This window comes from Oreochromis niloticus, linkage group LG3, assembly GCF_001858045.2.
Source record: "Oreochromis niloticus isolate F11D_XX linkage group LG3, O_niloticus_UMD_NMBU, whole genome shotgun sequence".
NCBI lineage: Eukaryota > Metazoa > Chordata > Actinopteri > Cichliformes > Cichlidae > Oreochromis > Oreochromis niloticus.
The window spans coordinates 34,132,778-34,156,001 of NC_031967.2; the positions used below are offsets into that span (position 1 = coordinate 34,132,778).

Genomic DNA, 23,224 nt, shown 5'->3' on the forward strand with positions numbered 1-23,224 from the left:
GCGCTGCTGAGCAATAAAAGTGAATGCACAGAAAAGTTGCTGCAGTTGTGAATCACCAGCACTCATCAACATGACTTTCTTATTTCTGTGAATTTGTTGTGGGTGTTACTTCACAGCTAACCCAGATCAACAGATCCTCCATCCACACAGTGTTTTTACTTCAGTTTTAGCTCATTAAAATAACCCGTTTTAATAAATAATAAGCAATCAGTGTTTTTCATTCCATACACCAGAGTCACCTGCACATATAAACAAGACAAAGAATAAATATGTAATAAGATTTGAGGAAACACCTGGAACAAAAAATGGGGAAACTGTTCTATTATAATAGTGTATTTTACATTGTACATACAATGTAACTAAGCAGATCATTATTAGTGCTATACTTAAGCAGGGTGCCTGAGCTTAAGTCTACATTATTTTATCCTTTGACTGTTTCTAATTAATCTAAATAACTACACTGTAACAGGTCAGATGACCATGTACACAAATAATTCAACATTTTAGAGTCTATTCAGGAGCCAACATTAAACACGTGAATGTTTTGTTTGTGAGTCTTTCACACCTAACCATTTATACATTTTTACGAAAAAATTGATTTTATGATTAATAACCAGCAGTTACATCAACTTGTATGCTTTTCCACATGAGACAGAAAGACTGAGTTCAGTGCCCTCAATTTACAGTAGACCGTTCTCACTCCCGAGGCGTAACATCCCGACGATTTGGAGAACGTGTTGCGGTGTTTACAGAGGTTCAGTAAAGGTCAACACTGCCACCTGCTGCCTAACTTGCAGACTTGCAAATTATTGCATACATCTGTACATAAAATGTAAAAGCACAGCTTTAAAGTCCATCACTGATCATTTTGGAAATTGAATCATCAAACTCCTTTTTTTGACAGCACTATCAACTGGTGTCAATATCCTACCATATCTATCTATCTATCAATAGATATACATATAGATAATATATACACACACTTATATATTTCAAATTAGTTTTTACTTTATGAAGATATTTATGTACACTGATCTTTGCTGCTGTATATCTGTGCAATATAGAAATATATGTATTTACCTGTGCAGTTATTTCTTACTATTATATGTATATACAGACAATTTTTTTCTTATATTCTTACATGTATATATATATATATTTAAATTTCTTTATATGGCATTACGTGGTTGATTATGGTTATTTCTCTGTTGTAACAATGCTGTAGTTAAATCACAAGAGAACTTAGCCGCGTGTAAGAAACAAAATTCAGAAATTCTTTCCTGCTGCTTGTTTAATTTGTGAAATAAAAATGCTGCGACGCCCTAAATAGTTTTTTAGAGTTAAAATGCTGTTTAAAACCTAAATCTAATGATGGAACTATATCAACCGTCTTTCAATCAAAATCAATGACAACAGTCAGATGTTTGCACCCCGTCAACATCAAACAAGTTTATTTATTTGATAATTTAAAAAGAATCACAAAATAATCAGTTCATTAAAATTTAAATCAGAAATGATTCATGAGATTTTGAAACGGCAAAAAGAAAAAAAAGACATTTTTAAGAAAATCAGGAGCAGTTTAGCCGAGCATAAAGCCTGTAAATGTGGGTGGAAGCAGCAAAATCCAGCTAGTGTAACGTATAAACTTTACCAAGTAAAAACAAAACAATGAAAAACAACAAAAAACTGGTTTTATATGAAGGTCTTTCCAGCACACACCAAGTCATTTGTAGGCTAAAGTGTAACGGGCTAGTAGATGTAGCTAGCAGTTATTAAGTAGCTCCAATCTTCTCAGTAGGAAGGTGAAGCAGCATATTAAAGATCTTTGACAACTCCAGCCTTACCTTATCAATCTTAAACACAGAAATGTGCTTAGTTTATTTTTCTAGCAGTCACTGAAAGATAACCTAACAGAGAGACGCTCTCAGCTCTAGAGGAACTCAAGTTGTCTGCAACAAAAGCTGCCTGAGCCTGTCCTGCCAATCATGGAGATGCATAGGGTCTACAATTGATTGCAAAGGGGACCGCAGGAATTAGCACTACAGCCTCACAACCAAAAGGTCCAGGGTTCAAATTCACTCTGGATCTTTCCTTGGGGAGTCTGCATGCTCACATAACCGTGTGGGCTCCGGGTACTCCTAAATACATGGTGATTCTAAACTGGCTGTTGGTACGAATGTTTGTCTCTCTGATGACTTGGATAAGTGGGAGAAAATGGACTGAATAGCTCTGAGCCCTGCAAACCCCATTGGAGAACCAGTGCTATAAGGGGATATGAGCAGCATGATAACCGTGACATGTTTTTCCTTTTCCCACACTGACCTTATTATTGTTTAGTTCTTGCTGGAGTAACAAGAAAGGCAGTGAGACACTGTAGTTAATGCTGGATGGACCTGGCCCGTCATAGTTCTTCAGAACTCATGTTCTTGGATGAGAGGTGAGCTTTTCTTTCCAAGCTCCTTAGATTTAATTATGTTTTTGACAGAAAATGTTGTCCAGCATATTATAGTAATATAGTGTAGCTCACGTAGCGCCTGAGGTTAGACACATTATTGAGGGACTACAGATATGTTCTTGTCCATCTTGGAACTAGACGTCAGCATACATTCAAAGAAACCTTTCAAGACTGAGTGGGATGCACTATGTGACATTTGACTAATTTCACTTCCATTTTGGCACCTCATCTTCTTTTAAGATGTCTTAACAGGCCTAGATCATGTGTTACCATGGTGATGTTCTCTGATAAGACGTGAACCTGCTACATGGTACAGAAACACCGAATAACACAGACTAATACCCAAATTCTGCTCCATAGTCTAGGCCTCTGGTGTCCTTGCAGTAAAATGAGTGATGCTTCCTGTTTATACTTCACTTGGTGTGATCATATTCAAACACAGCCTTCCTCAACATTTGATTTAACTTGTAAAATCCAAAACACTGCCAACATTCCTCTTGCTCGGCACAGGGAAAGTTTCTTGCTCAGCGATGGTTAACACACACACACACACACAAAAAAAAAAAAAAAAGACAGCTCTGACGTTTTAGATATCAGGATGTAATACAAAAAAACCTTTCTGGCCCTTACCAGATCTTAAAGTTAGGTAAATGCAACCTCAGATGAACAAAAGCACAACATATTACAACATGACATTGTTTGTTTAATAAAACTAAACCAAAATGCAGAAACGATGTGTAAAAAACTAAATACAGTCTATGAATCAGTAGCTTGTAGAACCATCTTCAGCAGGAATGACTAGAATTATGCACTTGAGCAGCCTCAAATCACTGTAGAGGAATTTTAGCTCACCGTTCTTTACACAGTGAAGGGGTTCAGATGTGGACTTTAACTCTCTGCAACACATGACCCAGTTTCAGTAAAGCTTTAGCTGTCAGACAGGTGGCCTCACATTTGAATAGTTTGGTACACAGAGGTGGTCATGGTCGGCTCAGTGACCACAACACCGTGTCTGACAGCTGATTGGCGTTTCTGCTGATGCTGTGCATTACGGCTAAACATCTCCACCTTAGCCGTGTCTGTCCAAAGGACATTGTTCCAGAAGTCTTGTTCAGATATATTTTCCTTGACCTAAGCCAAGCTGTCACATTCTTTTTAGAAGAAGAGACTTTCTGCTAGCAATCCTTCCAAACAAGCCATACTTGTTAAGTCTTTTTCTGTTTTTTGTTTGTTTGTTCTTTGCACTTTCTTTGAACATTGCACAGTCTGACCTTGGGATCATGAGACGTCCACTTCTGGGAAGCATGTGTCATTGTGTTAACACAGGTGAGAGCTCTGGACCTTAAAAACTTCCAAACCTCTGTTTTTATAGAGGTCCTCACACGTGCTGATGATAAATTAATCAAATGCATTTGACTAGCAGGTGCTGCTAACCTCCTGCATTTTGGCTTAGCTTCTGTTAAATGGTGACAAAGTGTAGTAGGCCGTGTGTTTTTGCACATCCAAGGTTGCTTTTCTCAATTTTTAACAACTGGTGAGGACTATATGATTATTTTATTATGTCCTGATATACAAAACCTTAGAATTGAACGAGGATCTGCTTTTTTACCATTACTACAAACCCGTCTCTTGATATTTCTAACATATACACCACTAATTTGATTTCGTTTGATTTGTTCAATTTATCAAAATTAATCTGCCATTAGAAGTTCTTACAAATGATGTGGTCCTCCTAAGGTTTTGCCATCGGTTTATGCAGGAAAATGTGCTCAGCAAAATCCCACACAGCTCCTGATCCCCTAGAAAGGTGGCAGATGTACTTTGCAGCCTTTGAGGCCAACTCTGGAGCATCCCCGGGTACTGCACTCAAACCTGCCAGCTTCAGCAATTTCTCATCTGCTTGATCAAAACCTGAGAGGGGAACAGAAAAACATAGTGAGGCTAAACTGAAATGATAAATACACTTTGACTCAGCAGTAACACGTTTCCAAAGCCTGCCAACTGAACTCTTAAGAAATAAAAGTGCAGTCGTTTTACCCATGAATGCCACATGTTTCCAGTCCAGACTCTTGTTCTTCATGACCTCTTCCAAATTATTCTGTGGCTTCTTTCCCACCTTCATGACCTGGCACCCTGTCCTTTTTTGAAGTTTGTCAGCCAAAGACTGGGCCACAGCGTCATTACTGGAGGTCAACAGTATGACCTTGTGAAACAAGACAGAGGGCAGTTTGTGAGCAATGTTATACATGATGGGTCAGTTTACTCAATTCTGTTCAGACAGCTGATGGAAAAAGCCAACCTCCACTTGTTTTTCCTGCAGCATGTGAATAGCAGATGTGTTTCTAGTATTACTAGACAGAGCGTTGATTCCTTCTGCTAAACATGCAGAAACATTGCAGAACAGCAGGCGGACTACCTTACCGGGGTACCCGTACCTGATTGAGGAAGCACAGATTAAATGAGAAAAAGGAGTCGATAGTTGATTAAAAGCGGACTGAGAGGCATTATGTGGGGCGCTTCTCACCTGAGAACCCTCTGTTCTGCCACAGGCCAGTCGATGTCTCCATCTATGTCCACACTGAACTCCGGCAGCATCTCATAGTAGATTGACTTACCGCCCTAGAGAGGTGAAAACGCAAGGGTGACAAAAATATGCAGTTACCCGAAATAAAGATGGTGAAGTTTCGTGCACTGGCGCTTGAGGCACAATTAGGCACAGTTTCGCCCCATTACCTGCAAGTGTCCCGTGTTAATGAGATCTTTTGTGGTGAAGTAAAACGAGCCATTCTCACAGAGCTCTCCGGGCCAGTCCTGACGCCGCGGCCGGTTGGCTGGGTCCAGATTTAACGCCTTAGTTTTTTCATCAGCTAGGAGGAAAGAGGCTCAATTACATACAAAAAAAGGATTAAAAGGATGTGACTGTTTCAAAACCCAAACTTAGTGGAAACTCAGGCTATCATTGCAGCAGCTGTGTAACTAAATTTGGAAAGAGGAAAAAAATAAAATGAATCTAATAACTGAGTTATCAGTTGTTATTAATTTGATATTGAGTGCTCATTTTCTGTATTTTATAAGCCAAGGTAAAACCGTCATCACTGTGGACTAGGATCTTCATCTTTTCATTTTCAGTTTTCACCTTCAGGTAATCAATTCTTTCCCCTATTGGTGAAGTGGTACTAGCTACAACATGAGCCCAAAGCATTTCAGATCAGTTCTTGTGTTCAAAGCTTTTCCACGAAAATGAGAACAGCACGTTGCCACTCCTCAGTCTGCCAATCTTCCTGAAAGCCTTTTCAGGTTAGACCAGGAGTTCAGATTTCTAGTGAAGAACAACAAGCAACTCTTGATTTCTTGATTTTCCAGACATCAACTAATGCAAGATTTATAGTCCTGCATTGCTATAGGTCTTTGACTAGACCAGGGGTCGGCAACCTTTCTGATGATGAGTGCCATCTAAAATTTCCTCAGAAGTCAGTGTGCCATATGATTGCATTAGCAATAAATTTAATAACGCTCTATATGAACAGTTACACACTATATAGAACAACTTTATAGAATTATATTTGTTCGCAGATGTTGGCAGCTATCAGCGAATAGTTATCAGCTATTTTGAAACAAAAAAAAGACACTTTTTATCCATAACAGCAAATGAACTGTACAACAGAAAATGCAAATGCTATTTATGGTCTCCTCACAACAATGATAAGAAAAATAAACTGGACAAATATGGCATGTTTGTTAATACAGGGATACACATATTAATGTGATCTCTGGTCTCCCACTCAGAGACACAGGTCTCCGAGTGTCCAGCATTCAGACGGCTACCTGAGGACACTCTTCGTGTGAGAGAAAATCTGCTCACACAGATATGTAGAGCCAAGTACTGTCAATAAGGCCTCTGCAATGTTCTGAAGAACTTAAACTTGACAGGTAGTGATGTCCAGCAGGTGAAAATGCAAGCTCCATGAACATGCACAGCTGTGGATACCAGCTGTGTTTGTAGTTCTGCAAACTTTGACCCCCACAGAGTCGAACTTTTCAGTTCAATCACCTGCATTTCGATGTCCTCTGTGTCCAGCCAGTTAATGCGGGACAAATCCAGCTGCTCATTAAAGCTTTCTGGTTTGATCAGAAAAGAAAACATTGGTCCATACACTTTCCGTTTTTGTTTCAAAAAAAATCCCATCCACACGTAAACGGCAAAAACTAAGGAAAAGACTGCTAGGAACATGCCAAAGCAGCAGGTGGCGATATATTCCTAACTGTGTAGAAATGTTAGCCAATCAGAAGTCTAGAAGCCTGGGTGGGAAAGAGTAAACAAAGGTGGCGCATAGAAGCAGAACTGAGTCCTATGTGTGGAGGGACAGAAACTGTGTGTGTATATGTAAGCATTTAAACACTGCAGAGAGTAAAATTAACAGTAACAGTATTTTGTCCAAGTCCGCCATTGTAGAAATCCATTTCACTGAAACAATAACCTGGCGCAGTGTGACGTCAAAAAAGGCGCACACCTTTGACGCTGCGTTTTCTCCGTTTTCCTCGTCCACGCGTAAACGCAAAAACTGAGTTTTCGAAAATCTCCACCCTGGCAGGAGTTTTAATGCACCTTCTCAGATTAATTCACTGCGTGTCGTGCCATCAGTTAACCCTACGCGTGCCCAGGGCTGCAGACCCCTGGACTAGACAGTCAGGACGACTGTGGGAATTTAGGGAGGAAGACAGGAAGATTGCTGATTTGTTGAGCAGTTGGTCTGAACAAGAAAGGAATCGACAGTGAGGTTCACCATTAAGAGAAATTATCACAAAAACCCTCCAAAAAACAAAATTCTTTGTTTAATGCAAAGAGCTTTAACTAGAGGAGCAGAACAAAAACAGCAAGTTGGTTGTTCCTCATATTTGAGGCCAAGCCCCCCTAAGACAGCAAACCACTTAACATGTAAAGTTGGGCCTGCTGTGACATCAGACAACCTACACACAATACCACCATACCAACTGATGTCTAATTAATTAATTGCTGTCACTCTAATATCTAAAATTCAAAGGATGTGAGTGATCAGTTGTTTGTTCAGAAAGGAGAATACTTGTTACTAGTGTTTCAAATGGTTTGAGTTTGCATCGGTAGGATTTGTTTAATCCCAGTTAATAATTTACTAAGGTGGAGGTCCACTGACACATTCAGATTAGTTCCAAACTGACAAAAGAAGATTTTTGCAGAACTGACAGACTGGAGCTTGTAAAGATCTGCACATAGATCTATTTAGCAAAACAACAAATAAAACATCAACATAGCAAGACTGTCTAAAAATACTTCAAATAAGCTGTTGTAATGTCAGTTACAGATACAATATATTGTCAATATTATTCACTCACTTATCCAAATAATTGAATTTAGGTGTATAAAATCAAGCACCTACTACTACACCTACAGGATGCTACCTGTGCAGCAAGTCCAGTTGTGAAATTTCCTTGCTATCAAATATTCTCTGAACTCAGCATGCACATAACAGTCAAACATGTGTTAACTTACACAATTCATCTACCTCCTTCCAGCGAAACTGGTGTCTCCTGACCACTGAAAAGACGGAATCATAGCCGTCCTCTGTGATCTTTTTTAAGGCTTCCCTCACATCGAACGGATGGAGGCATGGGGATGTAGCCTGGATGTTGCAAACTATATCCACCTCTGTGAAAACAAAAGGCAAAGAATTTTCAACTGTGTGGCAGAAGAATGATGCTTGTGAAACAACAGCGTAAAAAGAGATTCTTCAGCACTTCAGCAGTTTTGTGTGATGGGGAGGGGCAGCTGTGGGTTGCAGGTGTGGCGTGTACTAGGGCTGCACGATTTTGCATAAAATGAGAATCACGATTTTTTTGCTTAGAATTGAGATCACGATTCTCTCACGATTTTCTTTTCCAGTATAAATATTTATTGCACTTATTAACTGCACATCAACTTCGTAACAGTTGAGACTGAACATAAAAACAATAAATGAACATAAAAACAATAAATGTCTCACATTTTGTCGTTGCCGCAAAATGTTGTACTGCTTGTAATTCCGTTTCCACCGTTGCTCGACACTGCGTGTATAGAGCAGGTAGTGCAACATTTGAAAAATAGTTGCGGGACGGCACTGTGTAGCGTTTGTCTAGGGTGTTGATCATTTTCCTAAATCCCTCGTTTTGCACAGTGTTGATGGGAGCCATATCTTTAGCCAGGTGATAAGTGATAGCCTCCGTAATTTCTTTGTGCCTGCGGGAGTTCGACGGGTATGGGGAAGCGCTGTATAAGGTTCCCGTTATTGATGTGGTTGACCGGGACGGATTTTCTCCTGTCACTTTCTTGGCTTTACAGCTTCGTCATCTCTCACGTGCTCTCCGTTGTTTTTTCCCTGCCAGCTGGCTTCGGTATTACGTGGTATAAGGCTCCGCCCTTGTCATTTGTTGAGCAGGAAGAGTGAGCGCTTGTTTTCATGCAGATTATGTCCCGGATCAAAATGCGGTACAATCGTCATCTTTTTTTTTTTTTTTTTTTTTTTTTAATAAATCGTTGTCATTTGGAAATGAGATCGCACATAAGTATGAATTGAGATCGCGATTTTCTAACGATTAATTGTGCAGCCCTAGCGTGTACCTACCATTATGGTATTTCAGAAACTCTTGGATAGTTTCTAATGATGAAGTAGAGTCTCTGGAGACTTCAGGACTCCTCTGGTGCACCTGAGCACCCCATGCCTCAGCAACTTTCTTAATCTCGGCGTGGTCTGTTGATACCCACACACTGTGAAAGAAAAGGTGCATTATTGTTGTGTTTATTGCATTTCAAATGGGCATGTTGCAACAACAAGAAAGTTGTAGAGTACTCTCTTGTGGAAAAACTTTTCCACAAGAGAGTACACAATTTTATTTTGCCCTAAACGCAAGAATCTCAGGTTAAACCTCACCAAATTTCTACAACCACCAAACAGCTAAAAACGTAAATGAGAGCCGGTACACGGATTCTGCACAAAGACGTAAACACAAAGCGCAGACCGGCCTACACATCAGAACCAGTGAGATGTCGCCTTTCTCACCCGACGGCAGTACACAGACATGCCGTCAAGGCTCAAAGCCGAAAGCTCACAGCTTCTGATGCGTCGGCCGGTCTGCGCTTTGTGTTTACATCTTTTTTTGTGCTAGATAATGGAGTTGCAGTTTTGTGTCTCTCCAACCAAATTGGACTGAACCAGCAGCAGAAGAAGATCCAAACTATGCTTCATATAAATCGTCATGAATTCCCTCTTGCTTTTGCTGTTTTGCTTCCACCATGATAAAATCACACTTGTTGCACAGATCTCTCTGTGCACGTCAAGAGCAGTTTTAAAAATCTGTTTTACTGCATTGTTCGCTTGCTTATTACGCACAAGTTTACCGTTATGTACAGCATTGAGGTTTTTTCTTCTTAATTTAACTGACTTCCGACAAGAAAGCCTCATTTCTGCTGTTCAATACTGAAGAAATTTAAACTTTTTAAAGTTATGCGAAATTGCAAAACGCTTGGCTGTGTCTCTAATTAAACCTCTGTAACTTTGCTCTGCTTCACTTCAGCAGCATCAGGTAATGTTTATATGTTGATTCATGTTTTTTTTTTCGTTTTTGTTCTACTGCAGAACATTTTTAAGGTTATCTGCTATAAAAAGCCAGGCCAGGAAAATCTCCTTCATGTTTTTCTGTGTTTTATCCTCAGTTACTTTGACACAAAGGCATCTGCTGTGATGCTCACACCTCTGATGAAGTCTCACATGTGTCAGCTTTCGTTTTATAGATATAAAAATATGGATATTTACTGATAAATGATCAGAATTGTAATATTTCTCACTGTCTGAGGCAAAATTTCCCCAATTCGAATCAAACTGTATCGAACCAGGACCTTGTGAATTGGAATCGAATCGATTCTAGAAATCAGTGATGATACCCAGCCCTAGTTGAAGGGTGTTTCTCTTCTTCACGTTTCATTTTTATTAACCGGGCATTATAAAAGCCCATACTGACAGATGGACAAATTGATAACAGTGGCCAATAATATCTATATATATCCCTCTTGATTGTGTATATGACGAATCTGTGGATGCAACACATGCAACACGGAGAGTGGAATATGTAAACAAATCTAACCAGTAATAATAACCCGTAAAAATCAGTTAACCTGGAACACCGACTCAGAACAGACTGATACGCCATTTGTCAATAACTAAAGAGTGCCACCTATAAGAAACAGGAAAATGCGCAGTAGGGTGCAACGATCATCCCATCTGGATCTAATTTGAACTGGTGGTTCCACACGGGACAGGGAGGGTTCTCGACTCCAGCAGACAGTATGACGTGGTGCTAATGCCCTCTCATTAGGGCTGTGCGATATGACCAAAATCTCATATCCCGATATTAAGACATCTATCGTCCGATAACGATATAAATCACAAAAATGTAACATTTTTTGTAAATTCTGTGAATCTGGGGCAGCTCGACTTGCGTGAAGTGTCGCATACCTGGAGTCGAGTGTTTTAACTGATGCATGAAACTATACATTTTTAGACATAGGTTGTAACGGCCGCCGTTTTCTTTGTGAGTATTTATTACACAGCGTGCTGCGGGGAAAAGCCTGTTCTAACATTTGAGTCTAAGGTTTATTTTTTTAGCACCTGACGGCTCTTTTTTACTTCTCATCCGTTAATACCATTGACTGTAGAAAAGATGGACGACGCGACAGCGCCTCCTACCATTGTGCAAAAATGAAGCCAAAATATCCCGCTTGTGGAGGCTGCCATCTTGCAAATTTGGAGCCAGAGTCTGCGCAGTGGTGACTTGAGGTGGAGCGACTGTGTAACGCTCCCGCCCACACACCCGCTGGACGTGACCGCAAACACGCCCCTCTACACTTTTTACGTAGCCCGGCTGCTCCAGTTCTTTTGCTGGTTTACCGCGACTGACGACTCCTTTAATTAAGGTAAATACAACCATGTCACTGTTATAAAAAAGACGCACAGCATCTTATAGTTCTAAAATCACTCTGTTGTTAATTCGTTTGCTAGATTAGCCACTAGCATACGCACTGTGTTGGAGGCTTTTTGCTAGCTAGTTAGCGATGCTACACACCTGCTACTCTAATAGTCTGTGTTAGTGAAGGATTCAGCACTTCTTATGTTTGTTTTTTATCCATTTTTAGACAGCGATGAGATCATCTGCACACTCTACAGAGGCCCAGAGTTACTGTTAATATCAAAAATATAATGCTGTCCTTTGAGATTTTAACATAAGACTGTGAGTGTAATGGATCTAAAACTGTTTAAATATTCAGAGCCCTCTACAGCCTGGTAACATGGAGACTTTAAAAACAGCAGCATGAGGTTTCAGTAGTGTAGTGCGATTTGTTCTTTTCATTTAATAATAATCCATATTATATCAACAGCTACATTCACCCTGGAGAGAAACTAGTGAGGGAGACCATCAGGACCAAGCTGGGTTTCCTGGGTCCAGAGGTTTGGAGAAACTTCTTCCCTTTCTTTCATCACAGCTGTCCTGTGCCAGAAGTTCTGTTGACCCACTGAGAGAGGCTTCATTTAAGAAACACCAAGAAGACTGAAGCTCATGGCATTGATCAAGCAGGACTCATGATCTTCACCAGCAGCTCCCTCACAGGGAAATCTTCAGCACTCCTCCGTAGGCCCGCCCCAGGAGATGGATACACCCAGCATTTCATGAACACTGTGATGGAGACCTTTGGTTTGTGTAATGTTATAAATACTCGGATACTCCCCAGAGGCTCCAGACTTTTACATGAACATAATATATTCAGTTCTGTAGAAAGTTATATATTTAAAAATATATGATCCTCTCTGGTTACTCTGGTATGAATAACTCTGAATTACTTTATGGTAAATAACACTATCTGCAAAAAACTGTGAAAAAATTCCAGATGACAAGTTTGTAGTTCAACATACAAGTGACGACCTTTGACCTTCATCATGTTTTATTAAATTGTAGCTGTGTCCCAAAACGTCGGCTGCATCCTTCGGAGGCCGCATTTGAAGGCCAATTACATCACAGCCCGGCGACGAAGGCTGTCCCAATTCGTCGACTCCTTCAAATGCGGCCGACAAATGCGTCCTTCATTTCCCCGAATTTGAAGGATGGGTCGGGTGTGTCCTTCGTGGCCCACCATATCCCAGAATTCATAGCGCGGTCCAGCCAAATTTCAGCTGCCAACAATGGCGGCCGCTACTAAGTTTTAAAATTAGTCTTATTAATCTTTCTGGGTCACAAAATAAACTTTTAACATATTTTCAGGCGAGAAAGTGGCGGTGTAAATTTCAAATATCTGCTTGGTTTATCAAGACATCGCATATTTGCAAAAGTGCGCCGACGTTTTCGGAGACGTCTGTTACCCACCCGCTCGATAGCAAACCGGGGGATTCAATGGTCGCTCGAGCCGGCGAGAGCAGCGGACTCCCGGCTTCATCGTTTTCAGACCCCCGCTCTTTCGCTACTCAGGTTAAACATGATATATAAGTCACTCGGATAACTTAAAAATGTAATTGTTTGCCTTATTTCGGTGTTTTATTTGTTCGTGAGTAAATCGGGTTGGCTGAGATCAAAGTTATTAGATTAAATAAATCTTTATTAATCCATCGGGTGGGTTCCTCCGGGATTTTCACACAGCTGAATAAACGTGAAAAAGAAAACTGATTAAACAGAAGTGTGAGACGGTTGAGAATTTACGCCAGTGTCCTGTTATATTTTAGATAGCAAGGAGCAGACGGCCGAGTTTATTAAACTCCACCGAGACAGCGGTGACGCAAATCTGAAGGCTAGACCGTCCCACTTCACAGCCTCGCACTTCCGGCCTTCTCGGTCTTCGAAGGACCCGGCCCACGTAGACCGCGAAGGCCGGGTCCTCCGAAGGATGCAGCCGACGTTTTGGGACACAGCTTCTTTCTCTTATATTTAATATAACCACACTACAGACAGACAAGCGCTTGTTTTTATGCGTTGTCGTTAGCAACAACGACAGTAAAACCACGGCGTATCCGCTTGTTTATTTTCCACATAAACCTTTCACAATAAAGCTCAAGATCCTGTTGAGACTTTTCAAAATAAACTGAATCACGTGAAAGATGCAGAGTATTTACCATTGACTGTAGAACACATGGACGACGCGCACCCCAAAAATGAAGCCAAAACGTCTCTATCGCCCCCTGGTGTCTGGCTGCAGTATAGGTCATAAACCCCGCCTCCTCCATGTTAGCGGATGGTACTGGGGTCAGACTAAAATAAATTTATTCTCCTCAGATAATTTTTTTCCACAGATTCTTTCTTTTGTTTTCAATAGTTCTCATCACGCTGATTGATGTCCAAGGGGTCTCCTCTCCCATAAGTTTGATTCTAATTCCTACCGCGGTGATATTAAATTGGGGTGAAACGTCATCATAGCAGCTTTGACTGGCAGCTGCAGTCACGGAGAAACTTGCGTATCTCTGTTCGGGAATAGCAGATAGAGCGTAGGCTCTGACAGGAGGGCCAGCGTTTACGCTACGAAAACACGACCGAGTGTTTTAACCTGACAGCCTGAGGTGTTCTTCAGTAAACTGGACTACCCGACTAAAGGACCCGAGGCCCCGCTGCACTTTTTCGGTAAGTTAAACGTGTTTGTAAGCTAATCCGTAACTACCGTCCTTAGCTAGGTCTCAGGACCTAGCTAGCTAAAATGAGCACTCGGCTGTCGGGATTCGTTTAGCTAATCTGTGCAGGTGAATGAATTTACTAAAGAAATCAAGAGAAACGCCCCGGGCTCCTCAGTCACTAATTACTGTTACTGTACTTTTATTACAAGTATTATACTGTAAAAGCAACAGGCTGCACCCTGCTGCAGCTCCTGTGCAGAGCTGAATATTAAATATGTGCAAACAACAGCATGTTTTCAGTCTCTTGCCACATCTGTAAAGACAGTAACATTTTTTAAAGCTTATACTTCAGCAACTCCTCATTAATCAGGAACTATGGATTAAAGTACTTTAGTGTACTGTAATACTGAAAAAAATGTAAGAGAACTTCAGATCCTGAGTGTGTGAGGACAGAGAAGATCAGCTTTATTTCAGATTTAAGAGATAAACTTTATATTTCAGTTTGTGATGGTTCTGTTCTCTTTGTGATTACAGGAGCTGCCCTCAGATTCAGACCTCAGCACCACCCAGTGACAGCAGACAGATCATCCAACATGTTCACATGTTAACTGCAAAATGAACTGATGAAAACAGTACAAGGGTTAAAGTACCACATGTGCTGTAGTGAAAGCTGCAGCTGTTTTATTGATAAAGTTAAAGACAAAAAAACAAAAGGATTAATCACTCATGTAACAGTGTCACTATATATCAGCATTAACAGGACCTCAGTTTGGTGTTTCAGAGAGCTGCTGATCTCAGACCTGCACAGCTTCCGTTTTAAACACTTGATGTACTCAGCTGCATGAAGAGCATATGAGATTTTCTCTGACACAAGCTGTGTCCCAAAACGTCGGCTGCATCCTTCGGAGGCCGCATTTGAAGGCCGATTACGTCACAGCCCGGCAACGAAGGCTGTCCCAATTCGTCGACTCCTTCAAATGCGGCCGACAAATGCGTCCTTCATTTCCCCGAATTTGAAGGATGGGTCGGGTGTGTCGTTCGTAGCCCACCATATCCCAGAATTCATAGCGCGGTCCAGCCAAATTTCAGCTGCCAACAATGGCGGCCGCTACTAAGTTTTAAAATTAGTCTTATTAATCTTTCTGGGTCACAAAATAAACTTTTAACATATTTTCAGGCGAGAAAGTGGCGGTGTAAATTTCAAATATCTGCTTGGTTTATCAAGACATCGCATATTTGCAAAAGTGCGCCGACGTTTTCGGAGACGTCTGTTACCCACCCGCTCGATAGCAAACCGGGGGATTCAATGGTCGCTCGAGCCGGCGAGAGCAGCGGACTCCCGGCTTCATCGTTTTCAGACCCCCGCTCTTTCGCTACTCAGGTTAAACATGATATATAAGTCACTCGGATAACTTAAAAATGTAATTGTTTGCCTTATTTCGGTGTTTTATTTGTTCGTGAGTAAATCGGGTTGGCTGAGATCAAAGTTATTAGATTATTAGATTAAATAAAACTTTATTAATCCATCGGGTGGGTTCCTCCGGGATTTTCACACAGCTGAATAAACGTCAAAAAGAAAACTGATTAAACAGAAGTGTGAGACGGTCGAGAATTTATGCCAGTGTCCTGTTATATTTTAGATAGCAAGGAGCAGACGGCCGAGTTTATTAAATTCCACCGAGACAGCGGTGACGCAAATCTGAAGGCTAGACCGTCCCACTTCACAGCCTCGCACTTCCGGCCTTCTCGGTCTTCGAAGGACCCGGCCCACGTAGACCGAAGGCCGGGTCCTCCGAAGGATGCAGCCGACGTTTTGGGACACAGCTAGCTATAGCCACTACAGCAGTGTTGCCAACTCCTCAGTAAGGAAAATCGCTATTGGTTGTCCTAAAAGTCGCTAGAAGTCGCTAAATGACGTCATCACCTAATTTGCATAATTGGTCATGCTAATATAATTGTAACCTATGTTGTTGGAGAGAGAAATAACATCGTGGACGAGACATAAAGTGAGTAAAAAACGTCCTAAATGCATTTAGAGTTTATTTAAAACTACAAATTAAATTTCTTTTAGCAATTATTGTTTTTTTTAATGTCACAATTCCAACCCTGCTCCTTTAGCTGGGCTTGGACCGGCAAAAATGACCCGAAATAGGCACTCTGGTGGAGTTACTTTGTGTGTGTGTGTTTATAAGTAGTTTTAAACCTTGTGATCCACAAAACAGCATAAGAGTAAAAGAAGCCTGCGTTACAGCACCCGCTGCTTGTTGAGAGTAAAAGCGATACGCGCTTTCACGTCTTTTTTTTAGCGACTTTCTTTAGAAAAAAAGTCGCTAGGGGTCTGAAAACTCGCTAAATATAGCGACAAAGTCGCTAAGTTGGCAACACTGCACTACAGTGACCATCAAAATGATGAAAAAATATTGCCGTAAACAGTTTATTTTGCGACACCACGAAACAAACGATAGCGTAAAATGAAACGATAGACGTTTTTATATCGTCATCCGATATATATCGTTATATCGAACAGCCCTACCTCTCATCGCTCCTTGCAGCTTTAATTCAGTTTGAAATCACCGTCACACATTTGCAACGTACCTATCAAACACTTCGGAGTCCACGGCAGCCCTCAGCACCCATCCGATAAGGGGGACACCGGCTAAGGGCTTGATGTTTTTAAGCGGAATGCCTTTGCTTCCCCCCCGTGCTAAAATGAGAGCAGCTACATGTCTCTTCTGGTTCTTGTTGGAAGAAGCAGCCACTTGTCTCTTCTTCTGTTTCATGTTGGAAGAAGCAGCCCTGTCCACTTCGTCGTCATCGTGTCTTCGCTTAGCGGACATTAAAGAGGTTCTGTGGTTAAAAACAGACTTTTGGGGCGGTGTCGCTACCGGAAATCCGATCGGTACCCCGCATGCGCGAACCCCGCCAAGAGCGGGGGGGGGGGGGTTGGGAACGATGTGCCGGGAGTCCGCTGTTGAGTTTTGGACGAAATGCATTCTGGGATATTTAGCTGTCCCAAGTCTACACCGATTGTCACTACCCGATCCGTACCGGAAACCTGATCGGTACCCCGCATGCGCAAATCTTACGTCACTTCCTCTCTTTGCCAGCATTGCGACATTCAATATATTTGAATGATGCGCTTAGCGCCCAGTTAGCTTCTAGCATTTCTCGACAGCTCTGCCTCATTTTCGACTGCCCGGGACATTTAAACAATGGATGTATACAAGCAAATTCATGCTTTTCTCCTCAATGGAGAGCTTCCCCCGACTGAAGACCTGCGCCGTAAAATAAGGAGAATGGCACCTAATTACAAACTGAAGGGTAACTACGAAAATTAATGTCGATCTTTTATTAATTTTTTTACTTTTAATTTTTAAAACTCTTTCTCTCTCCCTCATTAGATGAAAAAAATACAACTCTGTCATATATACCCTATATATATGGTTTTAAAAGTTAATTTCAATTGAAGGTAAATGTACCATACTGGTTCAGATACATTATCCCAAACTTTATTAATATCTGTCAGACATTTTATTTTACTTTAGTCAGCAACTATTTCAGCTTTTTACATTTTCATCTTGTAACAGACAACAGACTCTTCTACACTGGCCCCAGTATGCAGTGCATGCGCTTGGTAGTCATGTCAGAGGAGGAGAAGAAGTCAGTTCTGATGGAATGCCACAATAACCCTGGTACCGGGAATCACAATGGTGTTAGAGGTACCCTCTTAAATCCAAGACTGCAGCTGAGGTCTCTGCAATCATGACCTCTAAGTTATACACGTTTGGCATGGTCAGGAAAATCATCACTGACCAAGGAAAGGAGTTTGTGAACCAGGTAAAACTTGTGAAAGTGTTATTCATGCCTTGATATGATATGATATGATGTATTTAGGCCAAGTTTGCTCATGTCACTGCAGCTCAACAACAGCATTTTCAGCATGCTGAATATTAAACATGCTGTCTCCAGTGCGTATCACCCCCAGACCAACGGGCAGGTAAGCATTTGGATAGCTAACCTTGAGTCACTCATGTGAAATCAGTCATGCTTATTCATCTATTCTACAATAAAACTCAAAGGATGAGAGGACCAACCAGAACATCAAGCGTGCTCTCAGAAAGTATGTTAACCAGAACCATGATGACTGGGATGTACACCTTGCTGCTGTGGTGTATGGCATCAACACTGCAAAACAGGTATTCCTGTTTTGACATATTGTATTCCTTTCAAGATACTTTACAGTGTTCCATCATTTTAAGAATGTGTTTTTAAACTGAAATTTTAAAAAAGCAATTGAAAAGTGCAAGAGAAAGTGAATTAATGGAGAGATTTTGTGTGCTCAGCACTCCACCCGCCACAGTCCCTATTTCCTGCTCTTCCACCGACATCCACGTCTTCCTGCTGTGATGAACGCCTGTCCCATGGACGATGAGTTTGAGGTTGCAAACCCTGAAGAGGACATCGACACAAGAGTTGAGGAGATGACAGTTCTGAATGAAACGGTCTGTACATTTGAAGGGGACTGACAGAGAAACGAGATTTCTTTAGGAAAAAAGGGAAAATGTCGTTGATAACATTCTCATTTTTATTGTGTATTCAACACTTTCTCAATCTGATTATTGTGTCATTTTTTTGTAGGTTCTTCGCAACATTGAGAGGGCACAGGACACCCAGAAGAAGACCTTTGGAACACGGAAAAGGAAGCAGGTAAGACAGTGTGTTGTTCAAGCAGGTGATGATGTTCTTTTGTCAGGTGATCCAAAGAGACGACGCATTGGAGATGCTTTACTGAGCCAACACCAAGGACCGTACACTGTGGCCAGCATCACGCCAAAGGGGGTGGCTACTATTGTGAAGGGAGCAACTTGCCAGAAGGTAAACGTGTCCAGGCTGAGGAACTACCACAGATCAAAAAGTAAGAGTATGACATGCAATAAGTAGTCGCAATTACGTTTTCATTTAATGTTAAAAATGGATTAAAGTTTGTATGTCATGCCACATATTTGCATATTATCAGATCCACCAACTGAGAGGAAGTTTCTCCTGGACCACTCATATGGGACTCCTGAATGGCAGATTGATCATCAGTATGCCAGTCCAGGAGCAAAGTGGCAGAAAGACTTGGAACCTCTTCAGTCCAGTCTGGTAAGGCGCATTTCTGTGCAGTCACGTTAAATCTTTATAAGTCAAAGTCGTTGATGGTTTTAGAATTGCTGTAGCATGAGAGTAATTCCAGCCTTATTTAGTATTTTCCCTTTCAATATTTGTCTTTATTATTTTCTATAGTATTTTGAAGCAAATTCACACGATGTGCTCTTTTCATTTAGCTCGAATATGTCTTGGACCAAAACCGACCTCCAGGAGAACTCCTCGTGAAGGAAGGCAACATCTGCCTGACTCGGGAAGACTTTTGGAGCCTGGGTTTGGAACACTCCATGGAATCTACTGTTAGTATATCATGTTACTTTAGCTAATGTACCACAAAGAAAATATCATGTAATGCAAGATTTTAAGAGTAGTGACTGAAACCGTAAACCGTATGTTGCTTTTTGCTGTTTCTTTCAGATTGGGAATGCTTGTCTGAAGATTGTGGGGGAAGCTGCACAAAGACATGTAATCTGTTGTACTGGTAATTTTTTTCTTTGGTTAAAGCCATAAATGGTTGTTGTGTATTGATTTTGGTTTTTTGTGTGTGTTCACTTTAGGGAAAAGATGTTCACATTGCTGACCTCTACGTCGTGGCCACCTGGAAGGATCCACAAGTCAACCTGCTTCGTTGCTTGCCGGTACGTTTTTTGTTGATTTTTCTCCTGTGTGTGTATTTTTACTAATTTGTACCCCAATACCTGTAGGACAACTTTAGGTCCAAGGACATCCTACTTTTTCCAGCTTGGAGCAGGTAGGCAGGTGAAGCTGACCATTATCTGCTCTGTGTGAGTGCCCTTGGTCTTTCTCGCTCTGTGTTTTTTCATCTGATAGAGCCATATTTAGGTTGACACTAAAGAAATGACAAGTTTTTCTGGCCTTGTTCAATGGCCAAGTGCGTTCTTTGGCAAAAAAAGCCTCGTTCTCAGGCTTAAAGGTTCAGGAGGGAGCCTCGTTCTTAGGCTACTTCATGATAGGGATGCACCGATACTGGTATCCGGGCCCATATGGTTCAAATGCAATCGTATCCATATCTTTTGTTAGCCAATACCATGAACAGATACTTGAAATGTGGAAAATCGGTAAAAGTTTCACAGAAAATGTTTATTTTTTTTTTATCCAAATTTAGAATTTTTGGGTCATTTCCAGTAATATACATTTAAAAAACAATGTTATTCACTATTATTATTTGTAACAACCACACACACAAAAATAAAACCTGCCTTCAGATTCATTCCATTTTTTGTGTGGTAGAAGTTTCGGCATTGGTACTTGGTATCAGCAAAAACTCAGATCCAAGGATCTGACGGTTTGAAAAACGTATTGTTGCATCCCTACTTCATGAATTTTTTTGTTAATGGCAAACATTTGATTTTTGTGTTATGTGTATTCTCTACAATGCCAGGAGAGTAGCAGCCTTTATTGACTCTGGATCCTGGATGGAGAAAACAGGAAGAGACCTTGAGGTATGTTTTCATTGCGCAAGTTTGAAAGCTCATCAGGTACATAATAATTCAGTAAAAAATAGCAGGTGCATGTCAGCTCTCTTCATTTAAGGACACATTTCTCATTTTACAGTTCTTTCCCCAGCAGTGCAATGGAAATTGCTGCGGCATCTTTATGCTGATGGTGAGAATTTTTCTGTTCCTGCCATTACTTCAATACAACATTTATACATGTTAAAGGTTGCTTTTACTTTACAGTATGCTCTCTGCATCAGCACCTCATCTCCACTATCTTTCACAGAGGTAAGCTTTTCCATAAAGTACCACCAAAATACCTGTGCCAGTCTCCAACCTTGATAAACGTTATATTATATTTTTCTCAAGGAGGACATGCCAGCAATTCGCCTGTGGTGGTGTATTCAGCTGATGGAGAGATTCTGCATTGAGGGGTATGGCTATAAACAAACTGGCACCATCATAATCACAGTTTTCAAAGTTAGTATTAATTGCAGTTTTGGCTCAGGCAACACATCAGGTCAAGCCAATGTTTGTGAAAGTGGCTTAATGTAGTCACTTATAAAACCTGTGACTGAACATACAGAAGAGAGCAGCAGTACACAACTACAGTCCATTCAGTCTGGTATTGCTTTTTTTTTTTAAGGCATGGACAGAGATTCGCCTTCTGGACAGAAGAAGCATCCCTTCTCCTCCAGGGAACTCTCCAGCCTGTCTTCAGGGTACCAAAGGCAACCTCCTCCAAGCCTTCACCAAGTCTAATCAGACAGGTGAGAGGACAACGATGGGAAAACCCTTTGTAGAATACAACCACAGAATTGTACTGTTGAGACTATTCATCACAATGCAGGTTTACATACATGGTGGTAATCTTCACTTCCATGTAATGTGATAATCATGTTTTCCATTAAAGGCTGACGCTGACAGGTGCCCTATACTGGAGGTAATCTCTTTATTTTCCCTTTTATTTAAAATGTTGACATAACTGAATTAGTGATTAGAATCACAGGCAGCACCATCAGGGCAGAAAGAGGCATTATTCAGTAGTGGAATGAAGTAGTAGTTATGAAAACACCACTGAATGTAATGTATTTCAGTCCTCATATTTCTGAAACTTGGTGGACAAATTTTGTATTTGCATTATTGTTGCCTGACCTATATTTTACAGTTACCAGCATGTGTCCTCATCGACATATTGGAAGAGGTTGTTCTACACGAAGGGGATACAGCCATCTTCAAACTGGCTCTGGTGTGCTCCATGTTCAGAGACCTTGTGTCTACTGAATATTTCAGAAGACGAGCACACTTCAAGTGGCTTCACAGTAAGGGCTTCAGTAAATTATGAAATTATATGTACATTTTTTTGCTGTTGTCACATGTTTTTCACTGGCAGCATGTAAATGTTTTGTGTTTTTGTTTTTTGCTTGTGCTTTACACAGGCGTCTGCACATGGAGCAGCTTCTCAGAAAAGTACAAAGAACAGTACTTTAACATGTACACAATTGAGATCTGCCTTCAATGTGGAGATCAGTACAAACACTGCCCCCGAGGTATATAACACTGTATAATCTTATATTGCTGTCATTACAAACAATGAAAATCTCACTGGTGCAGGACATGATGAAAACCATACCTTGGAGCCAATTCTTCTCTCTGTTTGTCTTTTTTTTTGTATTACAGGATATGTTGGCACAGGTAAAAGAGGACAACTACGGGCATTTTATTCGGAGGAGATGCGCCCAGGCTACTGCAGCCACATTTGCATGCAACTGGACAACTAATGTGTCTGCACTGTTCACCTACACACACACACACACACACACACACACACACACACACACACACACACACACACACACTGGTTTTAGTGAAAGGGTTCCCCATTTGTGGTTTCCCCACATGTTGGTTCGTGTTCTGATACCTGTTTTCATTTGTGACAGTTTTTGCTAACTCTTGTGTTATTGGTTATCACCGATTTCTTTTTATTGTTTATTTAATTTCTTTTGCCCTCTGTGGCCTGGCCACGGTGGAGTTCTTTGTTACTGCGTACTAGCCAAGAAGTCATAATGACCTGTGTTTGGTTTAATGTTATTTAATTTAGTTCCTTAAATTATATTTCTGAAATAAATCTGGGTTGTAACACATCCTCTCTACTTGTATCTGTTGTTCATGTTCTTGAAATCTGTGGTTTGTTTTCAGTATTGTTACAGTAAACCTGTGAAAATTATAAAGTTGTCCTGTGTAATTTTATATCGATATATACAAATGAGTGTAGTCAAATTTAAATTAAACAAATGGTTCACCTAAGAATACCCTTTTAAAAATATTGTCAAACATTAATTTTGCAACATTGTTAATTTTGTGGTTACAAAGAAGAAAGTTAATTCAAGACACAGTGGCAAACCAAAAAATCTAATGCAAAACCATTTTGGGTGATGAGCCACATTGTCTTTAGTGCAAGAATATATTATATTTTATTATTAGGAAACAGATTCCTAGAATATGTAGTA

The 23,224-nt window shown here is 40.8% G+C and overlaps 2 protein-coding genes across 5 annotated transcripts; one reads left to right on the plus strand and one right to left on the minus strand.

Annotated features, from left to right (window-relative positions):
* Positions 1-1,434: 1,434 nt before the first annotated feature.
* On the minus strand, positions 1,435-17,025 carry LOC100690888 (N-acylneuraminate cytidylyltransferase). Its single transcript, XM_019354801.2, has 8 exons — positions 16,705-17,025; positions 9,091-9,233; positions 7,983-8,138; positions 5,189-5,322; positions 4,980-5,074; positions 4,755-4,890; positions 4,493-4,658; positions 1,435-4,366 (listed from the first exon to the last, which is right to left on the minus strand). The coding sequence occupies exons 1-8, from the start codon at positions 16,944-16,946 to the stop codon at positions 4,188-4,190; spliced, it is 1,251 nt and encodes a 416-aa protein (XP_019210346.1). The 5' UTR covers positions 16,947-17,025; the 3' UTR covers positions 1,435-4,187.
* Positions 17,026-17,176: 151 nt separating this feature from the next.
* On the plus strand, positions 17,177-22,941 carry LOC109199445 (uncharacterized). 4 transcript variants are annotated; one of them, XM_019354796.2, is made up of 21 exons: positions 17,178-17,430; positions 17,511-17,578; positions 17,697-17,946; positions 18,029-18,106; positions 18,189-18,305; positions 18,453-18,611; positions 18,748-19,024; positions 19,127-19,254; positions 19,437-19,556; positions 19,675-19,722; positions 19,815-19,895; positions 19,962-20,008; positions 20,660-20,720; positions 20,833-20,883; positions 20,958-21,002; positions 21,084-21,148; positions 21,361-21,484; positions 21,628-21,657; positions 21,883-22,036; positions 22,154-22,264; positions 22,395-22,941. In XM_019354796.2, the coding sequence occupies exons 3-21, from the start codon at positions 17,872-17,874 to the stop codon at positions 22,493-22,495; spliced, it is 1,872 nt and encodes a 623-aa protein (XP_019210341.1). In that variant the 5' UTR covers positions 17,178-17,430; positions 17,511-17,578; positions 17,697-17,871; the 3' UTR covers positions 22,496-22,941. The 4 variants fall into 4 exon arrangements, with proteins under 4 accessions (XP_025760258.1, XP_025760263.1, XP_019210341.1 ...); XM_025904473.1 differs by lacking the exon at positions 17,511-17,578 and having other exon boundaries at positions 17,177-17,430; positions 20,845-20,883; XM_019354797.2 differs by lacking the exon at positions 17,511-17,578.
* Positions 22,942-23,224: the final 283 nt, after the last annotated feature.

Excerpts from the sequence above, each read along its gene's own strand:
- LOC100690888 (XM_019354801.2), bottom strand. The coding sequence starts at position 16,946 with ATGTCCGCTAAGCGAAGACACGATGACGACGAAGTGGACAGGGCTGCT. Across the intron at positions 5,075-5,188 it reads TTAACACGGGACACTTGCAG|GGCGGTAAGTCAATCTACTA; the intron begins GTAATGGGGCGA and ends TCACCTCTCTAG. Across the intron at positions 4,891-4,979 it reads GCAGAACAGAGGGTTCTCAG|GTACGGGTACCCCGGTAAGG; the intron begins GTGAGAAGCGCC and ends TTCCTCAATCAG.
- LOC109199445 (XM_019354796.2), top strand. The coding sequence starts at position 17,872 with ATGACCTCTAAGTTATACACGTTTGGCATGGTCAGGAAAATCATCACT. Across the intron at positions 19,896-19,961 it reads ACCTGCTTCGTTGCTTGCCG|GACAACTTTAGGTCCAAGGA; the intron begins GTACGTTTTTTG and ends CAATACCTGTAG. Across the intron at positions 21,485-21,627 it reads CACCAAGTCTAATCAGACAG|GCTGACGCTGACAGGTGCCC; the intron begins GTGAGAGGACAA and ends TTTCCATTAAAG.